This window comes from Quercus suber, unplaced genomic scaffold, assembly GCF_002906115.3.
Source record: "Quercus suber isolate HL8 unplaced genomic scaffold, Cork oak 2.0 scaffold_563, whole genome shotgun sequence".
NCBI lineage: Eukaryota > Viridiplantae > Streptophyta > Magnoliopsida > Fagales > Fagaceae > Quercus > Quercus suber.
Window position 1 is genome coordinate 95290 of NW_027070008.1, and position 13659 is coordinate 108948.

The window sequence follows — 13659 nt, forward strand, 5'->3', positions numbered from 1 at the left end:
TGATCCTACGCAAATAGCTAGTTTGAGAGCAATTCTGGCTAGATTTGAGGAGGTCTCAGGTTTAAGGATTAACTTGGGGAAATCTGAGTTGGTTCCTATTGGTGTGGTGCACAATATGGATGTTCTGGTGGAGATGTTGGGTTGTAGGCAATCCTCTCTTCCATTGAGATATTTGGGGCTACCATTAGGAGCTAAATTTAAGGAGGTGTCAATTTGAAATCCTATTTTGGAGAAGATGGAAAGAAGATTAGCAAGATGGAAGAGGTTGTATCTATCTAAGGGGGGTAAGGTAACTCTTATTAAAAGTACTCTTTCCTCCTTACCTACATACTATCTTTCCCTTCTGCCTTTACCAGGGAAGGTGGAAAACCGTATGGAGAAGTTACAACGAGATTTTTTGTGGAGTGGTATAAGTGTTGAATCTAAATTACATTTAGTCAAATGGGCTCAGGTTTGTAAGCCGCTGCAGGTTAGAGGGTTAGGTATTAGAAGATTGAGGAGTTTCAATTCTACCTTGTTAGGAAAATGGTTATGGAGGTATGGCATGGAGACCGATGCTCTATGGAGGAGGGTTGTTGAGGTGAAATATGGGAATGATTGGGGTGGTTGGTGCACGAAAAAGGTGACCAGTGCTTACGGTGTTAGCCTGTGGAGACATATTAGGAGTGGCTAGATGAGTTTTTCTAAACTCCTTTTGTATGATGTGGGGGATGGTACTAGAGTGAAGTTTTGGAAACATGTGTGGTGTGGAGATTGTACTCTCCAAGAGGCTTTCCCGGAACTTTATTGTATTAGTAGGAGAAAAGATTCTTCAGTAGCGGAGGTTATGTGTTGGTCTGGTGGGAGGATTCATTGGGATGCTAAATTTCGTCGTCCTCCACAAGATTGGGAACAAGAATCCTTTGATTTGTTTATGGATTTGGTCTACTCTTCAACAGTCCAAGGATTGGGTTCGGATTAGGTTTGTTGGAAGCCAGCAAGGAGTAGAGGTTTTGAGGTTAGAGGATTCTATCTTTCTTTCTACCCTCCTACCCTCTTCTCCTTCCCTTGGAGAATGATATGGCAATCGAAGGTTCCTCCAAGGGTAGCTTTCTTTTCATGGTCTGCTTCCTTAGGTAAGATTTTAACAACAGATAACCTTCACAAACGACGTGTGCTAGTTCTTGATTGGTGCTATATGTGTAAGAATTGTGGGGAGTCAGTGGATTATCTTCTTCTTCATTGCCCCATTGCTTGTGAGTTGTGGTCATTGGTGTTTTGTTTGTTTGGAATTCATTGGGTTATGCCTCAGAAGGTTATTGAGTTGTTTGAGTCTTGACAGGGTATGTTTGGACGACATAGAAATATAGAGTTGTGGAGAATTGTGCCTCATTGCTTGTTATGGTGTATTTGGCGTGAAAGAAATGCTAGAAGTTTTGAGGGATGTGAGCGCTCTATGTTAGAGATTAAGTCTTTTTTTTTACACACTCTCCTTGATTGGAGTGTGATCTTTTGTCATTCTTCTTTTTCTTCCCTTCCTGTTTTACTTGATCGTTGTAATCTAGGTTTTTGATTTAGGCCCCCATAGTACATTCCCAATGTACTCGGGTTGGCTGTTTTTTGTTTTTTAATAAAAGTTCCATTACTTAAAAAAAAAAAAAAAAAAAACATTGGAAAAAGTTTCCAAATTACAAATAGAACCTTACCAGGACGGTCAGCAGGTTGGCCATTCAACAGCAAAACTAAGGCCACTCCAACGAGGAGCAGCTGTTGGTTGTGGAGGCAATTCATGTGCATCACCCATCCTTTTAGTATCAGGAATAAGAATGTCATCCATAGACATGGAGAAACTTTTAATCTGAGCATGGACGTTTTCTTGGACTTGGCTTTGTTGATTAGCAAGAGAGGCTTTACTAGCCATTCTATGATCTCCTCTGCATCTGCCTCATCAGCATTCCATCCCAAACCATTGTAGCTGGATGTTCAAGTCTGTCATGAGTCAAAATTTTGATTAAAGCTCACCCAATGAAGTTGTACCCTGAGCAACAAAGGTAGCATAAATTCACATGAAGCTAAGTGGCAAAGTAGGGAACAAACAAAAGTTGTATTATTTGCTTGGTGATAAAATTCAAATAATAGTAGAATTTCAAAACTTGATATAACTTGATTTTAATGTTTTCCTGACTTCCATCCAAGTTTTAGCTTCTTTGATCTTGTGCATCTACACAAAATGCAAGACATGATTTAAAAGTTCACTCTTGGCTTGATCTATCAACAAGTTAAAAGAAATTTTAGCTTTGTTAAAGTACTTGATGTAGATACACAAGATCAAAGAAGCTAAAACTTGGATGGAAGTCAGGCAATAATTAGGATCAACTTTTGGGTTGATTTTTAGAAACTTGAAAACCCAAAATAGGCTCAAAATATAAATTAATTAGTGGTCATATAAACCTAAAGAACTAAAAATTAGTAGATGCCTCTATGAATGTTATACACTAAGGTTCTGTTTGTTTTGGCTTAGAAATATCAGCTTCTTTTCACCATCACCTTATGTAAATCTTTTTAATGCCTCACTTTTTCTAAGAATAGTTGTACTGTTCTATAGCTTATTTTTTAACAAAGTAAGGTAGTCAAAATAAGCTCATCCAAACACACTCATGAAAATTTATTCAATTTTACTTTGTGAACATACTCAAATTTATTCAAAATAAGCTCATCCAAACACACTCAAAGTTACACCAGGCTAGAAGGGTATGTCAGTACCAACATCAGCTTCACCATCTAAACATATACCTTGGTGAAGTATTTCACCATCAAGCTTATAAACAATGAGGTCCATTAGTCTTTCAAAGAGTTCAGCACAATTCAAAGATCTGCAGAAAAATCATTAGTAATTGTTACTTTAATGGAAAAACTAGAACACACCCACAAGCTCTTAAGTAATCAGAACGAAATGTGGAAATTTTGTAATAATTAAATAAGACTCTTTCTGTACCTAAACAGAAGATAGGTACTAAAAACCCAAATAATGCAGTTATGGTAAAGAAAAAATGTGTTGCACATATAAACCTTTCTCTTTTATTCTCTTCACAAATTCATAAGTTTTATTATTAAAATTAAAAAACCATAAATTTCATTCTAACTTCATGTTTTTTTCTACATGTAGGCCGAAAAGGGCATTGCTTAGCTATGTTAATAGTGGCATAAGTAAAAACGGTTCACTGTTGACAATTTGATAAAAAAAAAAAAAAACTAACCATGAAAAAAAGCAACTTATTAAATATTGCAAGGAGGAGCAGTTCAATAATTATTGAAGACAGCAAGGCCAACAAGAAAAATAAAATGAAAGTGTCAGATAATGGAAATGTCAAGAGCCCCTGCACCACAAAATGCAGAAGAGAGTGGCAATACATGATCATGTATATCAAACTAAGTGCAGCAGACAACGCAAAGCAGTGTTGCCATGAAAGGAAACCTAAGGAATTTAACAATTGTTGGACAAGCAACTCAGCAGAAGATAACGATACAGATTTCTGGATTTTAATGTTTTCATGTAATACGAAATTTATCCAAGCTCAACAAGTACATATACTCCAGTACATTAAGCAAAAACTGATAGTCTTGCAATCAAATCTAGGTGTAGAAACATTCTAATTTGATTCCACTATAGAGACTGTGATATGGGGTCCTGCTTATATGCGCAATTGTAATGACTTTTGTCACAATCAAACATATTTGACAGTTGTGTATTACGGAATAGGCACCCAGTTGAAGCCCTCTCATCCAACCTCTGATGCGACAAGGGTTGATTTGATGTTATGGGGGAATATATTCAGGAAAAAGTTTGGAACATTAACCATATAATTAAAAGAACACCGATTAGTTCTTACCACATAAGGAGATTAAACTGGAGGGCATAAGTCCAGCTTGGAGGACATCCTTGTACTTCTAGAGATATTGATCCCCTTTTTTTCCCACATATCCATGTATTTGTTAGCCAGCAAAATGCCATCCAAATACTAAAATGAGAATTGATCACTATCTAGCACTTTCTTGTCGTAAAATAATCTGAACCTCTATATGTGTTACCTCCAATACAACGACTATTGAGAAATGGAGAACAGTATTTTCAGTAGAAGTGTCAAACTAAAACCCATTTTCACTATTGAGAAATGAAGAATAGTATTTTCAGTAGAAGTGTAAAATTAAAGCCACAAAGAGAGAAAGAAAGAGAGAGATCTCTTGGAATTTGTTGAATAGAAAAGCCATTGTGAAATGAATCAGTGAATCCAAAAAGCAATCTTTTTGGTTCAGTGAGCTGAACTCTGAAATGGATTGCAAGGGAAACAAAGAGTGTGCGCTTTCCGTTACGACTTTATGGTGGCGTGCCTATGTCCTGGTGTTATAGAATATGTCTATTGTGTTGACTTTAGGTTGGTAATGTCGACTATATCTTTGACCTCTCAATTTATTTCTTGTTTCACATTTCAATGACCCGGCCGAAAACTTGTTTGTGGTCTGCCTGGGTTTGTTAGGTCGAAATTAATTCGCTGTAATAATTTTAAAAATACTTTAAAAAAAAAGAGTAAAATATTATTTTGATACTCAAACTTTATTAAAACTAGCTTTTAACCCGCACTATGTGCGGGAACCTTTTTTATTAAAATTTATTAGAAATAATTTTTTTTAAATAATATTTAAATACACTTCTACCACATACTAAAGGGACAAATGTTCTTTTAAAGTGTCATGATCGGCTGATCTCTTCCTCAACTTGGATTAAAAAGGATAGTATAACATACAAATTCATCTCGGATTTCAATTGTAACCTAAAAGGCAATAAGATGGAACTAACATTCCTTCTCATTTTGGGTTGGGCTGGAGATTAAGATCACATCTTCCCATCTCTTCCTTCTATAATTGCATAATAATGATGATGATGATGATGCATCATCACACAAAGAAATTCAAACATGCAACACTGTTCGTGAGATTCGAGCGCTAAGGATTCAAACTTGCAAGATAAATAGCTTATTACTTCCTAGAATTCTATTAGTTCTTTGGTTTCTTGAGTTCGAAATAGGAACATATAAAACAACATGGTTTCTTGTGAACACTGAACATTCCAATATTTTCTAACCTGTGGTGATATATATAGGCTTTTTTTGAGTGAGATTAACTGTTTCTCTAGTGCCTAAATCAAGTTTTGAAGGAGTTTGGTTATTGAGCTATGAGAGCTCTTCAACTTTTGATCACAACTACACTCTGCTAGCATTTAGCCAAAAATAAATAAATAAATAAATAAAACACTGTTTGCACTCGTTTCATTTGTTCCTGCTACCTTCCAATTAGCCAAATTTTTTTTCCCTACTTTTTTTTGCCTGTCATGTCACTTTCGTGGGGAATGAATATTGACCTTTGTAGATTCGTTCAACCCCAACATTTATATACTGCACAAAGTAAATGTATCTTAGAAGCTTTATAAGAAACTAAAACCAAAAAAAAAAAAAAATTATAAATGCATGTAGACCACAAAGTTTGATAAGAAACTATGTTTTGTTTAAGCTACTTTAGGACACAAATTTTCTCAGCCTCATTAATTTAAGACATATTCTCCATACCCTATCCATTCAATAGATGGTTAATTCAATTTCACAACTCCTACTAAACCATACTAACTAAAAAAGGAAAAAAAAAAAAAAATCTTATTGAAGTCTAAACATATATGCATTGTTTTAACACATGACATACATACCAACCAAAAAACTACACACAACATATTGTTTATAAACCAAATTATTAGCTGTATGTTAGTGGACAAAAAGAATGCTAATTTTGAGATTTTGCTGAGAAATTATACATGAACATTTTTAGTTTCTATTCAAATGCATGTTCAGTTACAAAAATGATTTCTTAATTCTTTACTATAAGTGGCTAAAGTAAGGTTCTACCAAAATTAAGCACAGATATTGAAGAAAGAATCTTGTGCTCAATCTGAGCTCCAAATCACAGCGGTTTCCCCCTTTAAGCCATAGCGGTTCATACTTCTCTTTACATAGTTCCCAGAGTTGTTTACCGTGGGAGCAATCAACAACTTCATATGAAGTTCCCTACAAAAGGATATAAAAGATTCAGACTACAAAAAAATTAATTTATACCAGCATGTGATAACATTTTCCCTTATTTTAGAAAACTCTCTTGGTGGGAAGCAAACAATCTACTTGTGATTATAAATGCTTACTTATAAATGAATGCCCTAAGAGATGAAAGACCATGGCTCATTAACGTTTGAAGATTTACAGAAGAAAAAGCTATTAATATTGGATTAGATATATATATATATATATTTTTTTTTTTGATATGTTTGGTACCAGGCTGAGGGTGAAGGGGAGATTTGAACTAAATAATGTGGGTTAACTCCTGCTACCCACTAATAATGTATTTTTTTTTTTGATAAGTAAGAAGATGTATATTCAAAGAGCTACCTCATGAAAAACAAAAGGTAGAGCAAGGATTACAGAGAAGGAAACAAACAACAAGAAAATACAACAAAACAAACAAAAGCCAACATAAGAACTAAGTACTAAGCAGAGAATTAAGGAACAAAGGGAGAGAGTCACTAGAGGTGATTCCCCAAGCCCTAGACCAATCAAAAAGAGAACCACTAAAGAAAGCGAGCAACTGATTATTGGATTTATCCGTATCCTCAAAAGTTCTCCAATTCCGCTCCCTCCAGATACACCACATAAGGCACAAAGGAGCTAAATTCCAAATGCTAGAAGAATGCTTTCCAAACCAATTCCACCAACCAAAAAGCGTATCTGCAACCGATCTTGGCAAAACCCATGAGATCCCAAAGGTTCTAAAAACCAAGCTCCACAGCAAATAAGCTTTTTCACAATGAAGAAGTAGATGATTCACTGTCTCCCCATTACTACGACACATAATGCACCGGTCAACAAAAGCCACTCCTCTACGCCTCAGAATGTCTCCTGTACGAATCTTCTCCCAAGTCGCAGTCCAAACAAAGAAAGAGACGCGCGGAGGAGCCTTAACCTTCCAAATACCTTTCCAAGGAAAGATAATAGGCAAAGGACAACGAAGCTTGTTGTAGAAAGAGCGAATATCAAAAACCCCCTTCTTTGTCAACATCCACCTCATACGGTCTCCAAGCTCAGAACGAGGCAAATTAGAACCTAAGGTACGGAGGAATTCATCCACCTCACCCATCTCCCAATCATTAGGATCCCTTAATAAGCGAACATTCCAGCTTCTCTGAGCCTCCATCCCCAACCTTTCGAGAGACAAGGCCACCGATGCCTCTCTATTAGAAGCAATCCCATACACTAAAGGGAAGGATCGATGGAGTGGTAAGTCCCCACACCACCTATCGTCCAAAACTTCACTCTATCCCCCACCCCTACTTCAAATTGAATGCATTTACTAAACGCCTCCCAACCTTTTCGAATACTTCTCCATAAACCGCACCCATAGGCACCCCTGCCCAGCTTAGAAGACCAACCCCCCACTCTTCCCCAAACTTCGAAACTACAACCCTCCTCCAAAGACGAGTCTCCTCAACCCAAACCGCCATAACCATTTTCCTAGTAAGGCTTTGTTGAAAGTGGTTATTTTCCTAACACCCAGACCACCGTTCGCCTTAGGAGCACAAACCTTATCCCACCCCACCAAGTGAGCCTTCGAATCCCCCCACAAGAAGTCCCTTTGCATCTTCTCAATCTTCTTCGCCACATGCGATGGAATGGTAAAAAGAGACAAATAATAAGTAGGAAGGCTAGATAGCGTACTCTTAAGTAACGTCAATCTTCCACCTTTCGACAGATACAGCTTCTTCCACCCAGCCAGCTTTCGCTTAATTTTCTCCAAAATAGGATTCCAAATAGAGGGAGACTTATGAGGAGCCCCTAGCGGCATACCCAGATAGGTCATAGGCAAAGTCCCAATCCTACAACCCAGAATCTCTGCCAAGACATGCACATTATTGACCTCTCCTATAGGAACCATCTCGCTTTTTAGGACATTAACCTTCAAACCTGTCACAGCCTGAAAACAGAGGAGAAGCATCCGAATGTGAAGGATCTCTCCTCTTCCGCATCGCAAAAAAGGATAGTGTCATCCGCAAACAGAAGATGAGAGACACATTCCCCTTCACCCCGTCTACCATCTGCCTTAAAACCCCTAATCAAACCAGCACCTTCAACTCTTTTCAGCATTCTGCTTAAAACCTCCATAATAACCAAAAACAACATAGGAGAAAGCGGGTCCCCTTGTCTCAAACCCCTCGTGCTCTTAAAGAAGTCAGCTGGAGTTCCATTAACCAAAATAGAGAAATGAACGGTTGAGATACAAGTCCGGATCCATCTACACCACTTCTCCCCAAAGCCCATTCTCTTCAAGAGATCTAATAAAGCCTCCCAGTTTACGTGGTCATAAGCTTTCTCGATATCAAGCTTACAAATGACCCCTGGAGTCTTACTCTTAACACGGCTATCAACACACTCATTAGCAATGAGAACTGAGTCAAGAATTTGTCTACCTCCCACAAAACTATTCTGGGACTCAGAGATCAGTTGGTCTAAAACCGTCTTCAAGCGATTTGCCAAAACCTTAGACAAAATCTTGTACAAGCTCCCCACCAAGCTAATAGGCTGTGGAGTGATGTATCCCTCAGAGTGATCTTGTACAAGCTCCCCACTAATAATGTATCCCTCAGAGTGATCTTACAATTGTTACAAATTTCATTATAGAGTCCTTACAAATTGATGTGCCAACTTTTAAACAAACAACTAAGCAATTTAGGAATTTATTATGTTATTAATGTAACACCAAACATATTCATTGCCATTTCAATTGTAAGCTTTTGTGGAAAATTGGTAGTAGCTTTAGCATTTTTCTATCTTTGAATGTCTAAATAACTAATGTAGTGTCACTGAATTGAATGAGCAATTCCCAGAATTTCCTCACACTTTTTTCCCCCAAGAAAGAGACATGAAAATAAATAGAAGAAAAGAAAACTGGAAGGCACTCTCTTCCTATACTGTCTACACTCAATTCTTTTGATTCTTTGACTAATTATTTTATGATCCCTCTAAAGGTCAAAATGGACACATCAATATAAAATCCTTTGAAATAATGAAACCTGGAAAATGTGTTAACCATCCAAACACTAATTTAGAAAATGTGTTAATCATCCCTAAGTTTACTCACTGAGCTGATGAAGGGTGCTACAAACACTAATTTAATTCTTATCCCTCATAATTTATCCTCAAAACTAACTACATACCACTTTGACTCCAAGAAAAATTATGAATAGACTAGGGTAAAAGTTCTAAAATTTTAAACCTCCTAGTCATATCAAACTTATAAATAACCTAAAATTTACACATGCAAAAATGTTGCTTTATTATTAGGGGGGGAAAATTAGAGTCAAAGAATATCTGCATAGATCAGACTGTTTCAAACCCAAAATAAAACTTCCACCTTAATTATTTCAACAGTATGCCTAGTATGTTTTAAATGTAAGTTTGCATTTGACAGGATTCAAGTAGCTAAAGACATTCATAAAACTAACATCTTGTTATATTATAAGTGTTTCCAGTCGTCTTATTAAAAAAAAGTGTTTCCAGTCACATTTCTTTGATAATATGCAATCATAATTAAGTTTATGACAATTCCTTGTTGTGTTTGACTATTAAGTCTAGCAAGATGAGTGGGATATTTTGGTCTAACAATTCATTATGAGACAAACTCTGTAGAACTGAAGCCAAAATTTTCATAAATAAAGTAATCCCAATTTCCCATAAACCTAAAGTAGAGGAAATGGATTTGAAATTCAAATATTGTTCTATTTGTAGAATCCTCACCCTACTTTAATGGTAATATGAAACTCACATATCTTCACCTAATACTACAAACATAAAAAAAAATAATGAATGAAGTTGCATAAATATAAAGAATAAAATGCATGGTTTATCATTGTTAACCAAGTTCTAAGGGAAAAAGTATTGAGAAGGGGGCAAAAAAAGATTTTTTTTTTTTTTCCACTAATTCATTTAATATAATGTATGTGCATAGGAAAATCGAGAAAAAGATATTATTTTTTGCTCACTATAATAATTTCACACAACAATAGAAGACAGATGGCAAAGTAAAACACCTTGCATCAAACAACTGAACTTATAATTCTACTTTAAATTAAATATCATCTAAATTTTTAAGCAAATTTAGTATAGTTTATGTCAAGGGCCATTCATCTCTCCAAGAATACACGAAACTAAGACCATAAGAAGAATATAAAAATACAAAACTTTATATCCAACTAAACTGAAAAATCCTCAAAGAATAGGAAATTAAAACCCAGAAGAAAAATATCAAAATTCTAGGGAATACCTCTATAGATTTTTCTTTGCCTTTTGGTTTCTTAAACTGCTTCAACATTAATGTTGGCAATGGAAAAGAATACTGAATACACCAGATTATGCAATTCCACAAAAACCAATTCTAAACAGAATAGAAGAAGAAGATTAAGAAAGAAAATGTCAGGCACGTAGGTAAAGAGAAACTACCTAAACTTTAATATATATATATATATATATATAAAAGAAAGGAAAGAAACAATGGTAATTTATGAATAGCATACTTACTTTGTTATGAACTTTTATCACAAAAAAGAATATTCCACTGTCTAACAGTGGCTATAGGCTGGTGGAGACAGCCCTCTATTCTGTCTCTCCATGCTTTACAATAGCCATACCCTAATAACAACTTAGGTGGTAGTATTTGAACTTCGAGGGTGCTTGCTTCACTTCAACCAAAAAATAGAATAGAGGAAAAAGGGTTAGGAATCAAAATTCCAAAATTGACAGCAAACATAATTATGGACAATAGGAAAAGAAATTAGTCATAGATTAATTAAAAATTACCAATAGAGAATGGTCTGATACTGAGGTCGGGTCGGAGATGGCAGACATAGTCATGCCCTTGCAGGGTATTACTGTGTTGGGTCTGCATATGAGAGAGTGACAGTGGGAAGAAAGACAGATGAGAGAGGGGATAGGTTATGCGCAGCATATGAATAAATGCAAATCGTGAAAGGTTGGTTTTAAAATTAAAATGTAAAAAAAACACTATGTAATAAAAATGGAAAATACTACTGCAAGATTGTGTGTGTGAGATGAACTAATAACCATTGCTCTAATCAAAATACAACCAAAACTACAAATAAATAACTGAATATTCACACTGGAGTTTTGAAAATATTTGGCTACATATTTGTTTGAATCTTTGAGAGAGATTAAAAACATTATCTTTAAAGAAGTTTTTTATAAGCCAAACATTAAAAATGATCAATTGAGCCACAAATATCAAATAAAAGGGAACATTAAGAGACATAGATATCAAAAATTCAGTGAACAATAAACTGCGAATTTGTCAAAACTCTTCCCATAAAATAAAAAGGAAAAAGTTACTTTCCCACCAACAATGAAAACCCAACAGGAGCTCAATATGCCACACTCACACAAAAAAATTATAGGTATCAATGATGAAACAGAATAATAACAGAGCAAAACCACAACAGCATTAAAACATTTTGTATTGCTTGCCTAATAAATTAGGAACAATAACTTTACAGGTATATGGTCTGTCTCTCTGTGCCTTACGGACTTTATCTAGGTGTATGATGTTCTGGCAGAAAGACCTAAAATAAGATTGAAAAAGGAAAATAAATATTAGAAACGAAAATACCCAATGATTTCAGTCCTTTACTTATTTAATCTCAATGGTTTCGTAAAGATTAGAAACAGCACCGCCCAAACTGAAATCAATATTTTTAAGTGATTTTTGTACTCTAAAAAACAGAACAACAGCAAGTATCTAAAATTGAGATAACAAACACTTTGATAGAGAACCCAAAAACCCGAAACAAAAACGAATAAAATGTAAACATATTAACAAAAAAACTCAATCAAAAGTAACGTTTCATACCCGAATGCCAAAATCTAAAAAATGAGGAAAAAATTGTACCGGTTCCGATTCCGACGATCTAGGTGGCAGATATATGGCCTAACAGTGTTGGTGGTCCATAATTTTTCCTTCATGTGTGCTTGCGGTTCCGGTGACCCAAGTCTGGCAAGGGAATGGACAATGGCCAGCCTTTGATATTTCTTCTCTCTTGGCGCCTACGAACTCTGCTTGGTTCCTCTATCTTCGTATCCCTTAATCAAAACCAAATCTGACCCAAAATACCAATCTAAATTATAATTAACACCCAATTGATTCCCAAATAAAAACCAAAAACCTTAAATTTTTAAATTTAAAACAGAACTTTACCAGTAGCGATTCCGACAGTCGGGTAGTGAGTGGAGGCTTACGGTGATGGCAGAAGATCTGGGTGGATCTTTGTGTGCCAGTGGTTACGATGGTCTGATTGTATAGATGGAGGGTGGTTGGTCTCTGTTTCTATCCTTTTCTCTTTATCCTTGATCGGACTCTTTATCCTTTGATAGAAAACCCAAAAACCCAAAACAAAAAAACGAATCAAATCTAAACCCATTCAACACCAAAAAAAAAAAAAAAAAAACCTCAATTAAAGTAACATTTCATACCCAAATCTAAAAAATGGAAAGAAAATATACCAGAGCCTATTTCGACGATCTGGGTGGCAGATGTATGGCATAAAGGTTTCCTTTTGTGTGCTTGCAGTTCCGGCGGTCTACGTCTGTAATAGTGCATCGCTGGTTTAGGGAAGCAAGAATTTTGGTGGTCAGAGTCCGATGGCAATACTGGCCTGAGATGTCTCTAACTCTGCCTCTTTCTCTATTTCTTTCTCCAGGTCTCATCGCCTCTCTATTTCTGTCTCCGTATCCATCGTATTTTAACCGGTTAGTATTTTTTATACATATACCGAGTAACTATCAAATTTTAACCGGCTATTTTTTTGTTATTTATAATGAGAGGTTTTAAACGGTGTTTAGATTGCCAACATAATTTATCGCTTTTTTAATTTATACGTGGCAGCATTTTAAAGGAGTCTTTTTGCCTAACATGTCAACAGCAGGTAAAAGCCTCTGCTATTATATATAGTATTAGATATTATTTTCATCCCTAAATTTTGTAAAGAGTTTTCTTTAATAGTTCATGAGACAAAATGAGGACGAAAAATGAATTTTTTTAAAAGTTTAATGGTGAAAAATAATCTTTTCTAAAATTTAAAGACAAAAATTAAAACATTTAAAAATAACTTAGAGAGGACAAACAAAACTTTTAAAATTTAGAAATAGAAAACAAACTTTTGATATAGTTTATGAATAAAAATAAGTAACATTTTAGTCTAAAAATAAAAAGGATAAGAGATAATCTTACCTTCTTTTTTCCTGAATAGATAATCTTACCATTTATTTTCAGTGACCTGAACTCTGAATTTATGCTAATGGTGAAATAATTGTTCATTAAATGACTAGTAGCACTATATAGATAAATAGTTCTTACACATCATATTCAAGAATCATAATCCGTAGCATTTTGTTCATGTATGTTTACAATACATCCAGGATGAAATAAGATCAAGAAATATCTTTTGCAAACAATTCTTTTTGGCCTTTTGAAGAGCATGAACCACTGAACCAGTGCCACCTCCTGAAATTTAAACAATAAATTAAA

The 13659-nt window shown here is 35.3% G+C and overlaps 2 protein-coding genes across 19 annotated transcripts in view; both read right to left on the bottom strand.

Moving 5' to 3' along the window:
- LOC112011712 (uncharacterized) overlaps nt 1-13659 on the bottom strand; it is a 33703-nt gene that overhangs the window by 13362 nt on the left and 6682 nt on the right. For 5 of the 18 annotated variants that reach the window (XM_065764473.1, XM_065764471.1, XM_065764470.1 and 2 more), the window contains 9 exons: nt 13489-13635; nt 12636-12852; nt 12331-12497; nt 12025-12232; nt 11631-11698; nt 10923-11004; nt 10644-10804; nt 10390-10500; nt 5732-6089 (listed from right to left, as the gene is read on the bottom strand). The gene's annotated coding sequence lies outside the window, so the exon portion shown is untranslated. Of the gene's footprint in view, nt 1-1685; nt 1969-2772; nt 2853-5731; nt 6090-10389; nt 10501-10643; nt 10805-10922; nt 11005-11603; nt 11699-11985; nt 12251-12330; nt 12498-12635; nt 12853-13488; nt 13636-13659 lie in introns of those variants that run through there. The other 13 variants (XM_065764474.1, XM_065764484.1, XM_065764480.1 and 10 more) reach the window with 13 other exon arrangements.
- On the bottom strand, nt 6556-7266 carry LOC136063704 (uncharacterized). The gene has a single exon (XM_065764457.1). It carries the CDS (start codon nt 7264-7266, stop codon nt 6556-6558), a length of 711 nt encoding a protein of 236 aa, XP_065620529.1.

Coding starts and splice junctions, on each gene's coding strand:
- LOC136063704 (XM_065764457.1), bottom strand. CDS start 7,266: ATGGAGGCTCAGAGAAGCTGGAATGTTCGCTTATTAAGGGATCCTAAT.